The 20,565-nt window shown below is 47.9% G+C and overlaps 1 protein-coding gene across 1 annotated transcript in view; it reads left to right on the forward strand.

The window, feature by feature from the left end:
- The window catches only part of POGLUT1 (protein O-glucosyltransferase 1), a gene marked incomplete at its 5' end in the record, with an annotated part of 53,521 nt that overhangs the window by 10,949 nt on the left and 22,007 nt on the right, over positions 1 to 20,565 (forward strand). The window contains 8 exons of the mRNA XM_073668792.1: positions 2,619 to 2,703; positions 2,901 to 3,044; positions 5,639 to 5,774; positions 6,546 to 6,667; positions 6,754 to 6,813; positions 7,076 to 7,175; positions 7,264 to 7,322; positions 16,379 to 16,546. Of these exons, the coding sequence (XP_073524893.1) occupies positions 2,619 to 2,703; positions 2,901 to 3,044; positions 5,639 to 5,774; positions 6,546 to 6,667; positions 6,754 to 6,813; positions 7,076 to 7,175; positions 7,264 to 7,322; positions 16,379 to 16,546 (874 nt within the window). The remainder of the gene's footprint in view (positions 1 to 2,618; positions 2,704 to 2,900; positions 3,045 to 5,638; positions 5,775 to 6,545; positions 6,668 to 6,753; positions 6,814 to 7,075; positions 7,176 to 7,263; positions 7,323 to 16,378; positions 16,547 to 20,565) is intronic.

A 20,565-nucleotide genomic window follows, 5' to 3' on the forward strand; every position in this document is an offset into this window, starting at 1 on the left:
AAATGGCACCAATAACAACATCAAGTCATCCCGCAAAAAACGAGCCGTCACATGACTGTCTGCCAAAATCTGGAAAAATTATAGCTCTCAAAATATGGCGATGCAAAAACTAGATTTTACAAAAAATGCGTCTTTTAGTGTGTGACAGCTGTCAGTCATAAAAACCCCATATGATTCTGGCATTGCTGTAATCGCACCGACCCGAAGAATAAAGTCGTCTAATCACTTATACCGCACAAGGAACGGCGTCAAAAATAAACTCTTGGGTTAGGATTGGGCTGGGGTTGTGCTGGGGCTAGGGTTGTGCTGGGGCTAGGGTTGTGCTGGGGCTAGGGTTGTGCTGGGGCTAGGGTTGTGCTGGGGCTAGGGTTGTGCTGGGGCTAGGGTTGTGCTGGGGCTAGGGTTGTGCTGGGGCTAGGGTTGTGCTGGGGCTAGGGTTGTGGTTGGGATTTTTTTCAAAAGTAAGAAAAAAAGATGACGATATGGCGACTAGTGTTGAGCGCAAGTGCTCGCTACTTGTTTGCATCGGGTGCTCTGGTATGCATTGAGTATCGTGGGTATTTGAGTGACATGCTCGAGTCTCTGCCCCATATGCTTCGCGGCCAAAAAAACTTTACGGGGATTGCCTGCCATGCACGAGCGATCCCCGCATGTTTTTTTTTGGGTGTCTAATAACCGTGAAACATGCGGAGCAGGGACTCGAGCATGTCACTCAAGCACACGCTGTACATGGTGCATACCTGAGTACCCGATGCAAACTCAAGTAGCGAGCACTTGCGCTCAAGAATAATGACAACTTATTCAATATGATGACCTAATGTAAACAAATTCTGTGCAGTACCTCTGGGTTCAAAATGTTCACTATACACCTTAATAAAATCCTTGAGGGGTATAGTTTCCAAAATGGGGTCACTTGTGGGGGGTTTCCACTGTTTAGGCACATCACGGGCTCTCCAAACGCGACATGGTGTCCGCTAACAAATTGAATGGAAAATCGGCTCAAATTGTTAGCGGACACCATGTTGTGTTTGGAGAGCCCCTGTGTGCCCAAACTTTGGAGCTCCCCCACAAGTGACCCCATTTTGGAAACTAGACCCCCCAAGGCACCTTTCTAGATGCATAGTGAGCACTTGGAACCCCAGGTGCTTCACAAATTGATTCATAAAAATGAAAAAGTGTTTTTTTTTTTTTTTTCACTTTTTCATTTTTACGAATCAATTTGTTAAGCACCTTGGGGTTCCAAGTGCTCACTATGCATCTAGAAAGGTGCCTTGGGGGGTCTAGTTTCCAAAATGGGGTCACTTGTGGGGGAGCTCCAAAGTTTGGGCACACAGGGGCTCTCCAAACACAACATGGCGTCCGCTAATTATTCAAGCAAATTTTACAATCAAAAAGTCAAATGGCGCTCCTTCCCTTCCGAACCCTACAGTGCGCCTAAACAGTGTTTTTCCCCCAAATATTAGGTATCTGCGTGCCCAGGGGAAATTGCACAACAAATTTTGGGGTCCATTTTTTCTTGTTACCCCTGTGAAAATAAAAAAAATTGGGTCTAAAGTAACATTTTTGTGAAAAAAGTTAAATGTTCATTTTTTTCTTCCACATTCAAAAAATTCCTGTGAAGCACCTGAAGGGTTAATAAAGTTCTTGAATGTGGTTTTGAGCACCTTGAGGGGTGCAGTTTTTAGAAGAGTGTCACTTTTGGGTATTTTCTGTCATAAAGGCCCCTCAAAGTGACTTCAAATGTGATGTGGTCCCTAAAAAAATGGTTTTGTAAATTTTGTTGGAAAAATGAGAAATCGCTGGTCAACTTTTAACCCTTATAGCTCCGTAACAAAAAAAAATTTTGGTTCCAAAATTGTGCTGATGTAAAGTAGACATGTGGGAAATGTTATTTATTAACTCTTTTGTGTGACATATCGCTCTGATTTCAGGGCTTAAAAATTCAAATTTTGAAAATTGCAAAATTTTAAAAAATTTCGCCAAATTTCCGTTTTTTTTTACAAATAAACGCAAGTGATATCGAAGAAATTTTTCCACAATCATGAAGTACAATATGTCACGAAAAAACAATCTCAGAATCAGGGGGATCCGTTGAAGCGTTCCAGAGTAATTACCTCATAAAGTGACAGTGGTCAGAATTGTAAAAATTGGCCTGGTCATTAACGTGCAAACCACCCTCGGGGCTTAAGGGGTTAAACAGGCTGCGGCCTCCTCCATTAATGATCAGCAAATAATGTATAATAGGGGGCAGTAGAGAGCTCACTTCTCACAGGGGGTGGGTTGAGATACCACCGACCTTGGCTGCGATCTTTGAGGATTGGTGGCAGCGGTGGGATTCTGAGTGATCTCTCTGGTGTCATCCTTGACACTATATACACACCACTATCCCCTGTATCATATGCACAGTGGCATGTAAAAGTTTGTGCACCCCTGGTCAAAATTACTGTTTTTCTGAACCTTTAAGAAAGTTGAAGATGAAATGATCTAAAAGGCCAATGTTAAAGATGACTCATTTCCTTTGTATTTTAGGCGAAAAAAAATATTATACATACACCCCTATGCTCTGTATCATGTACACCACTTATTTGTGATCTGCTATCCCTTTATTTTTGTCGTAGACCAGCGATGGCGCACATATCTGAACCGCATCCACACAAGGATCCGGAGTCACCATCCATGCCACAACCACACCTGCCTAACTGGGTAACAGATCATGGAAGCCATGCTTGCAGTACTGCTCCGGCCCCTGACCTGTGATCCCTGACCCCCGATCGCACCCCTGAATCCTGACGCGCTCACTCCCCTTCTCCGGCCCATCCTCTAGTGTCTCGATGGCCTGTCTCTCCCCGTTTCTTTCTTCTCCTCCTTTTCTCGTCCCCTTACTCTGGGTCACGTTCTAGGCTCATCCAGAAGGACCTGGCACCCTTCCAATCAGGAATTTCCCGTGATCTAATGAAGAACGTCGTCAGCCGCAAACTTGGAACCCATTACCAGGTCATCAACCATCGCCTGTACCGGGAGGAAGACTGCATGTTCCCGGCCCGGTGAGTCATGAAGAGAGATTCACATCATGTAACTGCCGAGGTCAAGAGTCCCATCTAATTAGACACATGTTCTGCTGTCAGTCTCCCGGCACTGTGTCACCTGTGGACGTGTGTTCTGCTGTCAGTCTCCCGGCACTGTGTCACCTGTGGATGTGTGTTCTGCTGTCAGTCTCCCGGCACTGTGTCACCTGTGGACGTGTGTTCTGCTGTCAGTCTCCCGGTACTGTGTCACCTGTGGATGTGTGTTCTGCTGTCAGTCTCCCGGTACTGTGTCACCTGTGGACGTGTGTTCTGCTGTCAGTCTCCTGTTACTGTGTCACCTGTGGACGTGTGTTCTGCTGTCAGTCTCCTGTTACTGTGTCACCTGTGGACGTGTGTTCTGCTGTCAGTCTCCTGTTACTGTGTCACCTGTGGACGTGTGTTCTGCTGTCAGTCTCCTGTTACTGTGTCACCTGTGGACGTGTGTTCTGCTGTCAGTCTTCCGGCACTGTGTCACCTGTGGACGTGTGTTCTGCTGTCAGTCTCCTGTTACTGTGTCACCTGTGGACGTGTGTTCTGCTGTCAGTCTCCCGGCACTGTGTCACCTGTGGACGTGTGTTCTGCTGTCAGTCTCCCGGCACTGTGTCACCTGTGGATGTGTGTTCTGCTGTCAGTCTCCCGGTACTGTGTCACCTGTGGACGTGTGTTCTGCTGTCAGTCTCCCGGTACTGTGTCACCTGTGGATGTGTGTTCTGCTGTCAGTCTCCCGGTACTGTGTCACCTGTGGATGTGTGTTCTGCTGTCAGTCTCCCGGTACTGTGTCACCTGTGGACGTGTGTTCTGCTGTCAGTCTCCTGTTACTGTGTCACCTGTGGACGTGTGTTCTGCTGTCAGTCTCCTGTTACTGTGTCACCTGTGGACGTGTGTTCTGCTGTCAGTCTCCTGTTACTGTGTCACCTGTGGACGTGTGTTCTGCTGTCAGTCTCCTGTTACTGTGTCACCTGTGGACGTGTGTTCTGCTGTCAGTCTTCCGGCACTGTGTCACCTGTGGACGTGTGTTCTGCTGTCAGTCTCCTGTTACTGTGTCACCTGTGGATGTGTGTTCTGCTGTCAGTCTCCCGGTACTGTGTCACCTGTGGACGTGTGTTCTGCTGTCAGTCTCCCGGTACTGTCACCTGTGGATGTGTGTTCTGCTGTCAGTCTCCCGGCACTGTGTCACCTGTGGACGTGTGTTCTGCTGTCAGTCTCCCGGCACTGTGTCACCTGTGGACGTGTGTTCTGCTGTCAGTCTCCCGGCACTGTGTCACCTGTGGACGTGTGTTCTGCTGTCAGTCTCCCGGTACTGTGTCACCTGTGGACGTGTGTTCTGCTGTCAGTCTCCTGTTACTGTGTCACCTGTGGACGTGTGTTCTGCTGTCAGTCTCCTGTTACTGTGTCACCTGTGGACGTGTGTTCTGCTGTCAGTCTCCTGTTACTGTGTCACCTGTGGATGTGTGTTCTCCTGTCAGTCTCCTGTTACTGTGTCACCTGTGGACGTGTGTTCTCCTGTCAGTCTCCTGTTACTGTGTCACCTGTGGACGTGTGTTCTGCTGTCAGTCTCCTGTTACTGTGTCACCTGTGGACGTGTGTTCTGCTGTCAGTCTCCTGTTACTGTGTCACCTGTGGACGTGTGTTCTGCTGTCAGTCTCCCGGTACTGTGTCACCTGTGGACGTGTGTTCTGCTGTCAGTCTCCTGTTACTGTGTCACCTGTGGACGTGTGTTCTGCTGTCAGTCTCCTGTTACTGTGTCACCTGTGGACGTGTGTTCTCCTGTCAGTCTCCCGTTACTGTGTCACCTGTGGACGTGTGTTCTGCTGTCAGTCTCCCGGTACTGTGTCACCTGTGGACGTGTGTTCTGCTGTCAGTCTCCTGTTACTGTGTCACCTGTGGACGTGTGTTCTGCTGTCAGTCTCCTGTTACTGTGTCACCTGTGGACGTGTGTTCTGCTGTCAGTCTCCTGTTACTGTGTCACCTGTGGACGTGTGTTCTGCTGTCAGTCTCCTGTTACTGTGTCACCTGTGGACGTGTGTTCTGCTGTCAGTCTCCTGTTACTGTGTCACCTGTGGACGTGTGTTCTGCTGTCAGTCTCCTGTTACTGTGTCACCTGTGGACGTGTGTTCTGCTGTCAGTCTCCTGTTACTGTGTCACCTGTGGATGTGTGTTCTGCTGTCAGTCTCCTGTTACTGTGTCACCTGTGGACGTGTGTTCTGCTGTCAGTCTCCTGTTACTGTGTCACCTGTGGACGTGTGTTCTGCTGTCAGTCTCCTGTTACTGTGTCACCTGTGGATGTGTGTTCTGCTGTCAGTCTCCTGTTACTGTGTCACCTGTGGACGTGTGTTCTGCTGTCAGTCTCCTGTTACTGTGTCACCTGTGGACGTGTGTTCTCCTGTCAGTCTCCTGTTACTGTGTCACCTGTGGACGTGTGTTCTCCTGTCAGTCTCCTGTTACTGTGTCACCTGTGGACGTGTGTTCTGCTGTCAGTCTCCTGTTACTGTGTCACCTGTGGACGTGTGTTCTCCTGTCAGTCTCCCCGTACTGTGTCACCTGTGGGTCACGTGTCTCATCTCTTCTTGCAGATGTAGTGGCGTGGAGCACTTCCTCCTGGAGCTGTTGTCAGATTTGCCAGATATGGAAATGGTGATCAATGTCCGGGATTATCCTCAAGTCCCTCACTGGATGACTCCGGTCATTCCCATCTTCTCCTTCAGTAAGGTGAAATATTCAGGTTGTGTTGGCTGTTCCCATGGTTTGGTATCTGATGGGCAGAGATGTGGAGAAGGTGATTGACAGCAACATGAATGAGGTAGGAACAGACATCTGGGGACTTGTATACAGCGAAAGGCGTCGGGCAGGAACATTGAGGGAGGTGACAGACTAGGACCAAGCAGGAGCTAATGGACAGGAACATTGGGGAGGTGACAGGCGAGGACCAAGCAGGAGCTAATGGGCTGGAACATTGGGGAGGTGACAGACTAGGACCAAGCAGGAGCTAATGGGCAGGAACATTGGGGAGGTGACAGACTAGGACCAAGCAGGAGCTAATGGGCAGGAACATTGGGGAGGTGACAGACTAGGACCAAGCAGGTGCTAATGGGCAGGAACATTGGGGAGGTGACAGACTAGGACCAAGCAGGAGCTAATGGGCAGGAACATTGGGGAAGTGACAGACTAGGACCAAGCAGGAGCTAACGGGCAGGAACATTGAGGGAGGTGACAGGTGGAGATGAGGCAGGAGTTGTCAGGTAGGAACATTGAGGAAAGTGAAAGGCGAGGACGAGGCAGAAGCTAACAGGCAGGGACGTAGACTGGGCGAGATGTGACGGACAGGAACCTTGACTGAGGTGACAGGTGAGGACGTAGACGTGACGGGAGGGGATGTGGACAGCGGGGAGCTGAGTGGCAGAAATATTGAGGGAGGGGACGTGGACCGGGTGGCAGTAATACTTTAAACTTGATTTCTGGCTTCTGCACCGTTTCCTCCAGACTTCAGATTACCAAGACATCATGTATCCAGCCTGGACCTTCTGGGAGGGGGGACCGGCTGTGTGGCCCATCTACCCCACAGGACTGGGGCGCTGGGATCTTATGCGGGAGGAGTTGGCACGGTACGTGTAGCACAGGGACTGGTGTGGGGCATGGCTCGTTGTATCCGGTCACCCCTGACGTGGCCTCCCTGTATTGTGATTGCTAGGGCGGCTGAGCGCTGGCCGTGGGAGAAGAAGATTTCTAAGGGCTACTTCAGAGGGTCCAGGTAGGAGCCGAGTATGGGGGGCTCAGTGCTCCTCTGTCCCAACCATCTTCATAGCTGTTCCGCATATCTCTACTATTCCCCGTACACCCCCGCCTCCTCTCCCCGTACACCCCCGCCTCCTCTCCCCGTACACCCCCGCCTCCTCTCCCCGTACACCCCCGCCTCCTCTCCCCGTACACCCCCATCTCCTCTCCCCGCTCCCTTTCTGGATTCTTCCTTTACTTTTGCCATCAGTTGTTTCTCTTCTCTTATCCCCCCATAGAACAAGTCCGGAACGGGACCCCCTGATTCTGTTGTCCCGTGAGAAACCCGACCTGGTGGATGCCGAATACACGAAGAACCAGGCCTGGAGGTCTGAGAAGGTAAGTGCACGCGCGGGTCTGCGGTCAGAGCTTTATATTGGTCATGGTCGTCCATCGTGATTACATCTGTGACTTCTCTGTATTACAGGACACCCTGGGGCGACCGCCAGCGAAAGAAATACCACTAACGGATCACTGTGCATTCAAGTATGGCCGCCGTCCTCTCTATATATATATCTCCTGTTCCCCTGCATATACCTCCTATTTCCCTATGTATATCCTCTTTATATATCCTATTCCCCCTATATACTTTCTGTATACCTCCTATACCCTCTGTATACCTCCTATTTCTCACCGTATATTTCCTATTCCCCTCTATATACTCTCCGTATACAATTCCACTAACGCATCACTGTGCATTCAAGTATGGCCGCCGTCCTCTCTTTATATATCTCCTGTTCCCCTCCGTATACCTCCTATTTACCCTATATACCCTCCGTATAACTCGTATTCCCCCCTATATACCCTCTGTATGCCTCCTATATACCATCCATACGGTACAGACCAAAAGTTTGGACACACCTTCTCATTTAAAGATTTTTCTGCATTTTCATGACTATGAATATTGTACATTCACACTGAAGGCATCAAAACTATGAATTACCACATGTGGAATTATATACTTAACAAAAAAGTGTGAAACAACTGAAAATATGTCTTATATTCTAGGGTCTTCACAGTAGCCACCTTTTGCTTTGATGACTGCTTTGCACACTCTTGGCATTCTCTTGATGAGCTTCAAGAGGTAGTCACCGGAAATGGTCTTCACTTCACAGGTGTGCCCTGTCAGGTTTAATAAGTGGAATTTCTTGCCTTATAAATGGGGTTGGGACCATCAGTTGTGTTGTGCAGAAGTCAGGTGGATACACAGCTGATAGTCCTACTGAATAGACTGTTAGAATTTGTATTATGGCAAGAAAAAAGCAGCTAAGTAAAGAAAAACGAGTGGCCATCATTACTTTAAGAAATGAAGGTCAGTCAGTGCGAAAAATTGGGAAAACTTTGAAAGTGTCCCAAAGTGCAGTTGCAAAAACCATCAAGCGTTACAAAGAAACTGGCTCACATGAGGACCGCCCCAGGAAAGGAAGACCAAGAGTCAACTCTGCTTCTGAGGATAAGTTTATCCGAGTCACCAGCCTCAGAAATCGCAGGTTAACAGCAGCTCAGATTAGAGACCAGGTCAATGCCACACAGAGTTCTAGCAGCAGACACATCTCTACAACAACTGTTAAGAGGAGACTTTGTGCAGCGACGCAGAAAAGGTGAACGGATGGACTCTACATGCCTGGTTCCCACCGTGAAGCATGGAGGAAGAGGTGTGATGGTGTGGGGGGGCTTTACTGGTGACACTGTTGGGAATTTATTCAAAATTGAAGGCATACTGAACCAGCATGGCTACCACAGCATCTTGCAGCGGCATGCTATTCCATCCGGTTTGCGTTTAGTTGGACCATCATTTATTTTTCAACAGGACAATGACCCCAAACACCTCCAGGCTGTGTAAGGGCTATTTGACCAATAAGGAGAGTGATGGGGGGATACGCCAGATGACCTGGCCTCCACAGTCACCAGACCTGAACCCAATCGAGATGGTTTGGGGTGAGCTGGACCGCAGAGTGAAGGCAAAAGGGCCAACAAGTGCTAAGCATCTCTGGGAACTCCTTCAAGATTGTTGGAAGACCATTTCCGGTGACTACCTCTTGAAGCTCATCAATAGAATGCCAAGAGTGTGCAAAGCAGTCATCAAAGCAAAAGGTGGCTACTGTGAAGACCCTAGAATATAAGACATATTTCCAGTGGTTTCACACTTTTTTGATAAGTATATAATTCCACATGTGTTAATTCATAGTTTTGATGCCTTCAGTGTGAATGTACAATTTTCATAGTCAAGAAAATACAGAAAAATCTTTAAATGAGAAGGTGTGTCCAAACTTTTGGTCTGTACTGTATATCTCCTATTCCCCTTATATAGCCACCGTCCTCTCTGTATACATCTCCTATACCCCTCCGTATACCTCATATTCCCCTCTATATACCCTCTGTATATATCCTATTCCCCCTATATACCCTCCGTATACCTTCTATTCCTATATACCTTCCTTATACCTCCTATTCCCCCAATATATACCCTCCATATGCCTCCTAATCCCCCCTATACACTGGTGTGAAAAAGTATTTGCCCCCTTCCTGATTTTTTATTCTTTTACATGTTTGTCACACTTTTCAGATCACAAAACAAATTTAAATATTCGACAAAGTGACACAAGTAACACAAAATGCAGTTTATAAATGAAGGTCTTTATTATTAAGGGAAAAAGAAATCCAAACCTACATGGCCCTGTGTGAACAAGTGATTGCCCCGTAAACCTAATAACTGGTTGGGCCGCGCTTACCAGCAACAACTGCAATCAAGCGTTTGCCATAACTGCAATGAGTCTTTACAACGCTCTGGAGGAATTTTGGCTGCTCATGTTTGCAGAATTGTAACTCAGCCACACTGGAGGTTTCCAAGCCTGAACTGCTTTTTTAAGGTCAAGCCACGGCATCCAAGTCGGATTAAGGTCGGGACTTTGACTATGCCACTCCAAAGTCTTAATTTTGTTTTTCTTAAGCCATTCAGAGGTGGACTTGCTGGTGTATTTTGGATCATTGTTCTGCTGCATAACCCAAGTGCACTTCAGCTTGAGGTCATGAACAGATGGCCGGACAGTCTCCATCAGGATTTTTTGGTAGATAGCAAAATTCTCAAGTCTTCCAGGTCCTGAAGCAGCAAAACAGCCCCAAACCATCACACTATCACCACCATATTTTACTGTTGGTATGATGTTAATTTTTTGAAATGCTGTGTTACTTCTCTACGCCAGATGTAATGGGACATACACCTTCCAAAAAGGTAAACTTTTGTCTCGTCACACCACAGAGTATTTTCCCAAAAGTCTTGGCGATCATCAAGATGTTTTCTGGTAAAACTGAGACGAGCCTTTGTTTTTTTTGCTCAGCAGTGGTTTTCGTCTTGGAACTCTGCCATGCATGCCATTTGTGTCCGGTCTTTTTCTTAGGCCACGGCCCCACTATCAGTGTTTGGTCAGTGTTTTTTCTCAGGAGTGGGAGCCTAAACCAGGAATGGGTGATAAATGTAGGATTGGTGACTTGTTTCTTTTATACCTTTTCTCTGATTGTTCCTCACCTGGTTTTGTCTCCCACGCCTGAGAAAAATTACTGACCAAATACTGATAATGAGGCCAAGGCCTTATGGTGGAGTCATGAATACTGACCTTACCTGAGGCAGGTGAGGCCTGCAGTTCTTTTCATGTTGTTGTGGGGTCTTTTGAATGAGTCGTCACTGGGTAATTTTTGTTGGCCGGCCCCTTCCATGTTTTCGCCATTTGTGAATAACGGCTCTCACTGTGGTTCGCTGGAGTCACAAAGCTTTAGAAATGGCTTTATAACCTTTTCCAGACTGATATATCTCAATTACTTTGTTTCTCATTTGTCCCTGAAATTCTTTGGACTGCAGCATGATGTCTAGCTTTTGAGGTTCTTTTGGTCTACTTCACTTTGTCAGGCAGGCCCTGTTTCAGGGATTTATTGATTGAGAACAGGTGTGGCAGTAATCAGGCCTGTGTGTGGCTAGGGAAATTTAACTTGACTTACCAAAGAAGTGATAAACCACAGTTAATTTTATGTTTTAAGGGGGGGGAGGAATCACTTGTTCACACAGGGCCCTGTAGGTTTGGATTTCTTTTTCCCTTAATAATGAAGACTTTCATTTAAAAACTGCATTTTGTGGTTACTTGTGTTATCTTTCTCTAATATTTACATTTGATTTGTGATCTGAAACATTTAAAGGGAACCTGTTAGCAGGATTTTGCTCAGTAAACTCCAGGCAGGTTCATGTTGGGGCTGCTGCACTGATTAATGATACCTGGGGTGAAGAAATCCGTCCTGTGGTTCTTGTGTAATCAGTGTTTGCAGTTGTGAGTTAATGATCTGCTCGTGTTCCGGGGCCGGACTGTACTCCGGGGCTTATCCTTGTGCAATAGGCCTGATCAGCAAGAAAAGACCACAGACTGCCCCGAAGCACAAGTATGTTCATCATCATAGAGACTGCCAGACAGAGAGAGGGACAGCCAAAGACAGCCAGATAGAGAGAGAGAGAGAGAGAGACAGATAGAGAGGGGCAGCCAGACAGAGCCCCTCTGTCTCTCTGGCTGGGTCTCTCTGGCTGGGTCTCTCTGGCTGGGTCTCTCTGGCTGGGTCTCTTCTCTGCCTCTCTGGCTGGGTCTCTCTGGCTGGGTCTCTCTGGCTGGGTCTCTCTGGCTGGGTCTCTTCTCTGCCTCTCTGGCTGGGTCTCTCTGGCTGGGTCTCTCTGGCTGGGTCTCTCTGGCTGGGTCTCTCTGGCTGGGTCTCTCTGGCTGGGTCTCTCTGGCTGGGTCTCTCTGGCTGGGTCTCTCTGGCTGGGTCTCTCTGGCTGGGTCTCTCTGGCTGGGTCTCTCTGGCTGGGTCTCTTCTCTGCCTCTCTGGCTGGGTCTCTTCTCTGCCTCTCTGGCTGGGTCTCTTCTCTGCCTCTCTGGCTGGGTCTCTTCTCTGCCTCTCTGGCTGGGTCTCTTCTCTGCCTCTCTGGCTGGGTCTCTTCTCTGCCTCTCTGGCTGGGTCTCTTCTCTGCCTCTCTGGCTGGGTCTCTTCTCTGCCTCTCTGGCTGGGTCTCTTCTCTGCCTCTCTGGCTGGGTCTCTTCTCTGCCTCTCTGGCTGGGTCTCTTCTCTGCCTCTCTGGCTGGGTCTCTTCTCTGCCTCTCTGGCTGGGTCTCTTCTCTGCCTCTCTGGCTGGGTCTCTTCTCTGCCTCTCTGGCTGGGTCTCTTCTCTGCCTCTCTGGCTGGGTCTCTTCTCTGCCTCTCTGGCTGGGTCTCTTCTCTGCCTCTCTGGCTGGGTCTCTTCTCTGCCTCTCTGGCTGGGTCTCTTCTCTGCCTCTCTGGCTGGGTCTCTCTGGCTGGGTCTCTTCTCTGCCTCTCTGGCTGGGTCTCTCTGGCTGGGTCTCTTCTCTGCCTCTCTGGCTGGGTCTCTCAAAAATACAGCTTCAGGAGGCAAAGCCAACAAATGCCAAAAAACTGTGGGATGTAAAAGCATCCTGGGCTGGAATAACAGCTGACAGGGGCCAGAAGATGGTTGACTCTATGCAACATAGATGTGAAGCAGCTCTAAAAAACTGTGGGAATACAACTAAATATGAGGTTAGTGATTCACAGAAATGCTAAATCCTCAAAAAAAAGACAAATGCAGACACTGCTGTATTGTAGAACAGAACAATGTTCATTTTTTGTTATTTTCTGTAAAGTCGTTACAATTATCTACATTTCTCTTCATGTTATGAATTAGGAAACAGTCAGCAATGTTCCCAATGCTGGAAATAACTATTATAAAGATTTTGTGATAACTCATGTTTTTGAACTCACTGCTATTATTTTGAACGCTAGCGTACCTTCCGTATACCTCATATTCCCCCTATATACAGTGGCTTGTGAAAGTATTCACCCCCTCGGCTTTTTACCTATTTTGTTACATTATGACCTGGGTGTAAATATTTTTGTCATCCGATTTGTGTCAGATGCATCAGCGCTAAGTAATTTAAGTTGGTGAAGTGAGAAAAATCTAGGGATAAATTACATTTATGGGATCAAATACCTAAAACTTGGCATGTGCATATGTATTCACCCCTTTTCCTATAAGCCCCTAAAAATTTCCGGTGCAAGCAATTCCCTTCATAAGTCAGGCAATCACATGGGCCGTCAGTATAGACACTTTACAAATAAGAAAAAGAGCCAGCTCACCCATACTACTTGGCGTCCTGAAGCACGAACCCAAGAGACCACTTGTATAAACGGAAACAATTGAAAACTTGTTCCAGCTTCTATCGTGTGCAAAAAGGATTTATTGATAACATGGCAATTCCATGGAAGAAATAGGCATAACAACTTAGGCAAGGAGGGCATTAATCAGAGAGGTAGCACAGACACCAAAGGTAACCTTAAAGGAGCTGCAGAGTTCCCAAGCAGAGACTGTAGTATCTGGCCGTACACTCCATAGAGGTGGCCTTTATGGAAGAGTGGGCAGAAAAAAGCCTTTAGTTACAATTTTTGTGTGTAAGGCTCATTTTGAGTTTGCCAAAAGACATGTGGGAGACTCCCCAAATGTATGGCCTAAAGTGCTGTGGTCAGATGAGACCAAAATTGAGCTTTTTGGCCACCAAGGTAAATGCTATGTCTGGCGCCAAACCAACACAGCTCATCACCCCAAGAACACCATCCCCACAGTGAAACATGGTGGTGGCAGCATCATGCTGTGGGGATGTTTTTCTGCAGTAGGGACAGGGAAAATGGTCCGAGTTGAGGGGAAGATGGATGGTGCAAAATACCGGGATATTCTTGAGCAAACCTGTTTGACGGAGGTTCAGCTTCCAACAATCCAATGACCTAAAGCAACAGTCGAGTGGTTTAAGGGGAAACGTGGAAATGTTCTGGAGTGGCCGAGTTACACCCCAGACCTTAATCCAATGGAGACTCAGTGGTCAGACTTGAAGATCGCTGTTCACCAGAAGCAACCATCTAACCTGAAGGAGCTGGAGCAGTTTGGCAAGATGTGGAAAACTCAGAGATGTATCCAAAGCGACTTGCAGCTGTAATTGCTGCAAAAGGAGGCTCTACAAAGTACTGACTTTAGGGGGGTGAATAGTTATGCACACTGAAGTTTTCTGTTATTTTGTGCTATTTGTTGTTTGCTTCACAATAAAAATAAAACCAAATGTTCACAGTTGTAAGCATGTTGTTTACATGAAGTGATGCAAACCCTCAAAAAAAAATTACAAAAAGGAAAAAGGGCTGATGGAAAAGTTTTGCCACCCTTTGACCAAGGTTTCTGACCTTAATTAGCCAATTAGGTGATGGCTTGTTCACCATCATTGTTAGGAAAGGCCGGTGATGCCAATTTCCAGCTTTATAAAAACCCAGCCTCTTCTAACCTTGTGCCAAAAACCAACAGCCATGGGTTCTTCTAAGCAGTGGCCGAGCACTCTGGGAATGGTGGAGGCCACAAAGCAGGAGAAGCCTATAAGAAGATAGCAAAGCGTCTTCAAGTTGCCTTTCCTCAGTTCGAAATGTAATTAAGAAATGGCAGTTACCAGGAACAGTGGAGGTCAAGATAAGGTTTGGAAGACCAAGCAAAATTTCAGTGAGAGCTGCTCCATAGGATTGCTAGAGAGGCAAATCAGAACCCCCTCTTGACCTTCAGAAAGATGTAGCAGACTCTGTAGTTGTGGTACATTTGTGCAGGTGTCTCTGAATAGTAGACAATACAAATATGTCCTTCATAGAAGAGTCATCAGAAGAAACCTCTCCTGCATCCTCACCATATAATTCAGCATCAGAAGTGCAAAAGAACATCTAAACAAGCCTGATGCATTGTGGAAACAAGTCCTATGGACCGATGAGGTTAAAATAGAAGTCTGTGGCCACAATGATCAAAGGTATGTGTGGAGATTAAAGGGCACAGAATTTCAGGAAAAGAACATCTCCCCAACCATTAAGCATGGTGGAGGATCAATCATGCTTTGGGGTTGCGTTGCAGCCAATGGCACGGGGAACAATTCACGGGTAGAGGGAAGAATGGATTCAATGAAATTTCAACAAATTCTTGATGCAAACATCACACCGTCTGTAAAAAATCTAAAGGTGAAAAGAGGATGATTCTACAAATGGTAATCATGTAAAGACCCTAAATTAAGAATTAACTTTTATTGATCAATACTTGAGCCCTTTTTAGTATTGATCAATAAGTTAATTCTTATTTTTAGGGTCTTTACAGGATTACTGTTTAACATTGACCTTATTGATATTGTATCTGTTCCAAAGAAATTATTCTACAAATGGATAATGATCCTAAACACACACCAAAATCCACAATAGACAACCTCCGTGTGTGCAAGCTGAAGGCTTTACAATGGCCCTCACAGTCCCCTGATCATTGAAAATCTGTGGCTAGACCTCAGAATAGCAGAGCATGCGAGACGCCCCAGGAATCTCACAGAACTGGAGGAATTCTCCAAGGAAGAACGGAGGAAAATCCCTCACAGGAGAACTGAAAGACTCTTGTCTGGCTACAAACAAACTGTGATCATTTCAAAAGGGGGCGCTACTAGGTATTAACCATGCAGGGTGCCCAAACTTTTGCATCGGCCCATTTTCCTTTTTTAGTAATTTTTAAAATTCAAAAGATGAAAATATGTAATATATATTTGCCTAAAATACAAAGTAAATGTGTCATTTTTAACTGTAGGCCTTTTAGATCATTTCATCTTTAACTTGCTTAACTGTTCACAATAACAGTAATTTTGACCAGGGGTGCACAAACTTTTACATGCCACTGTATATACCTCCTCTTCCCCCCTATATACCCTCCTTATACGTCCTATTCCCCCTACTCATCCTCTGTATACCTCCTGTTCCCCCTCTATATACCCTCCGCATACCTCCTGTTCCCCCTCTGTATACCCTCCGCATACCTCCTGTTCCCCCTCTATATACTCTCCGCATACCTCCTGTTCCCCCTCTATATACCCTCCGCAACCTCGTGTTCCCCCTCTATATACCCTCCGCATACCTCTTGTTCCCCCTCTATATACCCTCCGCATACCTCGTGTTCCCCCTCTATATACTCTCCGCATACCTCGTGTTCGCCCTCTATATACTCTCCGCATACCTCCTGTTCGCCCTCTATATACCCTCCGCATACCTCCTGTTCGCCCTCTATATACCCTCCGCATACCTCCTGTTCGCCCTCTATATACCCTCCGCATACCTCCCTTTCCCCCTCTTAGACCCTCCGCATACCTCCCGTTCCTCCGCTGTAGACCCTCCACACACCTCCCGTTCCCCCTCTATATACCCTCCGCATACCTCGTGTTCCTCCTCTATATACCCTCCGTATACCCCCTCTATATACCCTCCGCATACCTCCCGTTCCTCCTCTGTAGACCCTCCACACACCTCCCGTTCCCCCTCTATATACCCTCCGCATACCTCGCGTTCCTCCTCTATATACCCTCCGTATACCCCCTCTATAGACCCTCCGCACACCTCCCGTTCCCCCTCTGTAGACCCTCCGCATACCTCCCGTTCACCATTGTATGCCCCTCTCTGTGACTCTCTGGCAGGTACCTGTTTAATTTCCGGGGTGTTGCCGCCAGTTTCCGGATGAAGCATCTCTTCCTGTGCCGCTCGCTGGTGTTTCACGTTGGAGACGAGTGGCAGGAATTCTTCTACCATCGTCTGGAGCCGTGGGTGCATTATATTCCCGTCACTCCGGACCTAATCGACCTACGGTAACTCCACCTTATGTGCCATATCTGTGGGGGGCCTGCTAAATATATCTGACCATACCCCCCGGCATCCCCTCCTGCACTGCATACATTGCCATCAAAATGTCTTCATACCCCATGAATTTTTCCACATTTTTGCACGTTAAACTACAAACTTAAATGTATTTCATTGGAATTTTCTGTGATACAAAGTAACAAGTATTTGTGACGTGTAAAGGAGATGATACAGGGTTTTTTCTAATTATCGTAAAAATATAAATCTGAGAATTGTGCATTAGTATTCGGCCCCCTGTAATCTGATCCCCCTAAATAACATTGAGTGACTAGTTGCCCCCAGAAGTCACATAATTAGTACATTGCTTCCACCTTTGTGCGATTTCTTCTCAGTATAACTACAGCTGTTCTGTGAAGGCCTCAAACGTTTGTGTGAGAACATTATCATGAAAACCAAGGAGCCCACCAGACAGGTCAAGGATAAAGCTGTGGAGAAGAGTAAAGCAGGGTTAGGTTATAGACAATAGCCCAAGCTCTGAACATCTCACAGAGCACTGTGTGTAATCCATCATCCAAAACTGGAAGGAGTAACTGCAAACCTACCAAGACATGGCCGTCCACCTAAACTGACATCCCAAGCAAGGAGAGCACTAATGAGAGACGTAGCCGAGAGGCCCATGATCACTGGAGAAGCTGCAGAGATCCACAGCTCAGGGAGGAGAATCTGTCCACAGGACGACTATAAGTCATATACTCCACAAATCGGGCCTTTATGGAAGAGCGGCAAGAAGAAAGACATTTGTGAAAGCCATAAGAAGTCCCATGTGAGGGACGTAGTCAGCATGTGCAGGAAGGGGATCTGCTCAGAAAGGAGAGCTTATGGAGTAAATGCAAAATGCTATGAGTTGTGGAAACTAACACTGCACATCACCCAACTTCAAACCTGTGCTCAATGATGACATTGGGGGGCGCTGCAACTATGTAGAGTCAGTCTGGATAAATGTACATGGGGATGGCAATAATGGAAAGCTGCTAATTGGGGTTTGTTACAAGCCTCCTAATATAGAGGAACAAGTAGAGGATGAAATGCTGCAACAAATTAAAAAGGCAGCAAATAATAATAATAGGGTCCTTATTATGGGGGACAGTAACTATCCAGATATCCAATGGGACATAGAAGCTTCCAGTTGTGCTAAAAGCTGCAAGTTCTTATCCACAGTTCAGGACAATGACCTCTCTCGGCTGTAGATGAATCGACAAGGGGAGGTAATCTGCTGGATCTGGTAATCTGCTGGATCTGGAGCTGTCACACAGACCAGATACAATTTCAGATCTACAGGTTCGGGAGCGTTTGGGAAACAGCAACCATAATATGGTAAGTTTCAATGTAATATTCAATAAAACATTTCAAAAGGAAATGCAAAAACCTGGAACTTTAGGAAAACTGATCTCAACAAATTAAGGGAAGAACTTAATCGTGTAGACTGGGACCATGTCATGTTAACTGGGGACCGAACGTAAATGGGGCATGTTTAATGAAATACTACTAGAATCCTGGAGAAAATGTATACCCTCTGGTAATAAAATGTCCAGGAATAAAAAGAAGCCATTATGGATAAATAAGACAGTGCAAAGTTTAATAAGACAAAAACGAAGGGCCGAGAATACAGAAATAGCATTTCAGGAGTATAAAGGCCTAAATAAGAAATGTAAAAAAGAAATCAAGCTGCAAAGTTATCTACAGAGCAACAAATCGCCAGGGACATTAAAATAAATCCCAAAAATTTTTAGACATCCATGCCAAAAAGAAAAAATCAGATGGTATCAGCCGCTTAAAAGACGATAATAACAAGATAATTATAGAGGACAAAAAAAAGGCTGAGATATTAAACAGGCACTTTTCATCCATTTTCACTAAAACAAACTGTCTGTTCCAGTTATCTTTCAACAGGGCAAAAATCAAAGTTCACCTCCTAATATAACTAATTTTAACACAAAAAGAAGTACGCCTGCGTCTGAGCAAATTAAACATTGAAAAATCCCCCGCCCCAGATGGTATGCATCCACGGATACTGAGGGAATTGAGCTCAATAATTGACAAACCGTGTATCTCATATTCTTAAACTCTCTGGTAACAGGGGTAGTGCCACAGGATTGGAGGATAGCTGATGTGCTACCGATATATAAGAAAGGTAAGAAGGTGGATCCAGGTAACTACCGTCCGGTAAGTCTGACGTCAGTAGTGTGTGACATATATGAGGGTATCATAAGAGACGACCTGCAGAGTTATATCACAGAGAATAATATAATAAATGATAATCAGCGCGGAGTCATGAAGGATCGGTCGTGTCTAACAACATGTCGGGTCTATGAGGAGGTGAGTGCAGATCTGGATGGTGGATGCAGCTGATGAGATTTATCTGGACTCTGATCCTGCAGCACATAGCAGCCTTATACTGAAGCTACAGAAGCTGGGACTGGGGGAACGATATGTAGATGGGTGAGGAACGGGCTAAATGATAGGAAACAAAGAGTTGTCATAAATGGTACATACTCTAAATGGGATATAGTCAGCAGTGGGGACCGCAGGGATCTGTATTGGGAGCAGTGGGGGACCGCAGGGATCTGTACCGGGAGCAGTGGGGACCGCAGGGATCTGTATTGGGAGCAGTGGGGGACCGCAGGGATCTGTACCGGGAGCAGTGGGGACCGCAGGGATCTGTACTGGGAGCAGTGGGGACCGCAGGGATCTGTACTAGGAGCAATGGGGACCGCAGGGATCTGTACTGGGAGCAGTGGGGACCGCAGGGATCTGTACTGGGAGCAATGGGGACCGCAGGGATCTGTACTGGGAGCAGTGGGGGACCGCAGGGATCTGTACCGGGAGCAGTGGGGACCGCAGGGATCTGTACCGGGAGCAGTGGGGGACCGCAGGGATCTGTACCGGGAGCAGTGGAGGCCGCAGGGATCTGTACCGGGAGCAGCGAGGGCCGCAGGGATCTGTACTGGGAGCAGTGGGGGCAGCAGGGATCTGTACTGGGAGCAGTGGGGATCGCAGGGATCTGTACCGGGAGCAGCGAGGGCCGCAGGGATCTGTACTGGGAGCAGTGGGGGCAGCAGGGATCTGTACTGGGAGCAGTGGGGATCGCAGGGATCTGTACCGGGAGCAGCGACGGCCGCAGGGATCTGTACTGGGAGCAGTGGGGGCCGCAGGGATCTGTACCGGGAGCAGTGGGGACCGCAGGGACCTGTACCGGGAGCAGTGGGGACCGCAGGGACCTGTACTGGGAGCAGTGGGGACCGCAGGGACCTGTACTGGGAGCAGTGGGGACCGCAGGGACCTGTACTGGGAGCAGTGGGGACCGCAGGGACCTGTACTGGGAGCAGTGGGGGCAGCAGGGATCTGTACTGGGAGCAGTGGGGGCAGCAGGGATCTGTACCGGGAGCAGTGGGGGCAGCAGGGATCTGTACAGGAAGCAGTGGGGGCAGCAGGGATCTGTACAGGAAGCAGTGGGGGCAGCAGGGATCTGTACAGGAAGCAGTGGGGACAGCAGGGATCTGTACAGGAAGCAGTGGGGACAGCAGGGATCTGTACCGGGAGCAGTGGGGGCCGCAGGGATCTGTACCGGGAGCAGTGGGGGCCGCAGGGATCTGTACCGGGAGCAGTGGGGGCAGCAGGGATCTGTACAGGGGGCAGCAGGGATCTGTACAGGGAGCAGTGGGGACAGCAGGGACCTGTACTGGGAGCAGTGGGGACAGCAGGGATCTGTAGCGGGAGCAGCGGGGATCTGTCCCGGGAGGAGTGGGGACCGCGGGGATCTGTACCGGGAGCAGTGGGGACCGCGGGGATCTGTGCCGGGTGCAGTGGGGGCCGCGGGGATCTGTCCCGGGAGGAGTGGGGACCGCGGGGATCTGTGCCGGGAGCAGTGGGGACCGCTGGGATCTGTGCCGGGTGCAGTGGGGGCCGCGGGGATCTGTGCCGGGAGAAGTGGGGGCCGCAGGGATCTGTGCTAGGACCCATTCTTTTT

Source organism: Phyllobates terribilis, unplaced genomic scaffold (assembly GCF_046119375.1).
Source record: "Phyllobates terribilis strain yellow unplaced genomic scaffold, ASM4611937v1 Scaffold_2__4_contigs__length_985480577, whole genome shotgun sequence".
NCBI classification, from domain to species: domain Eukaryota; kingdom Metazoa; phylum Chordata; class Amphibia; order Anura; family Dendrobatidae; genus Phyllobates; species Phyllobates terribilis.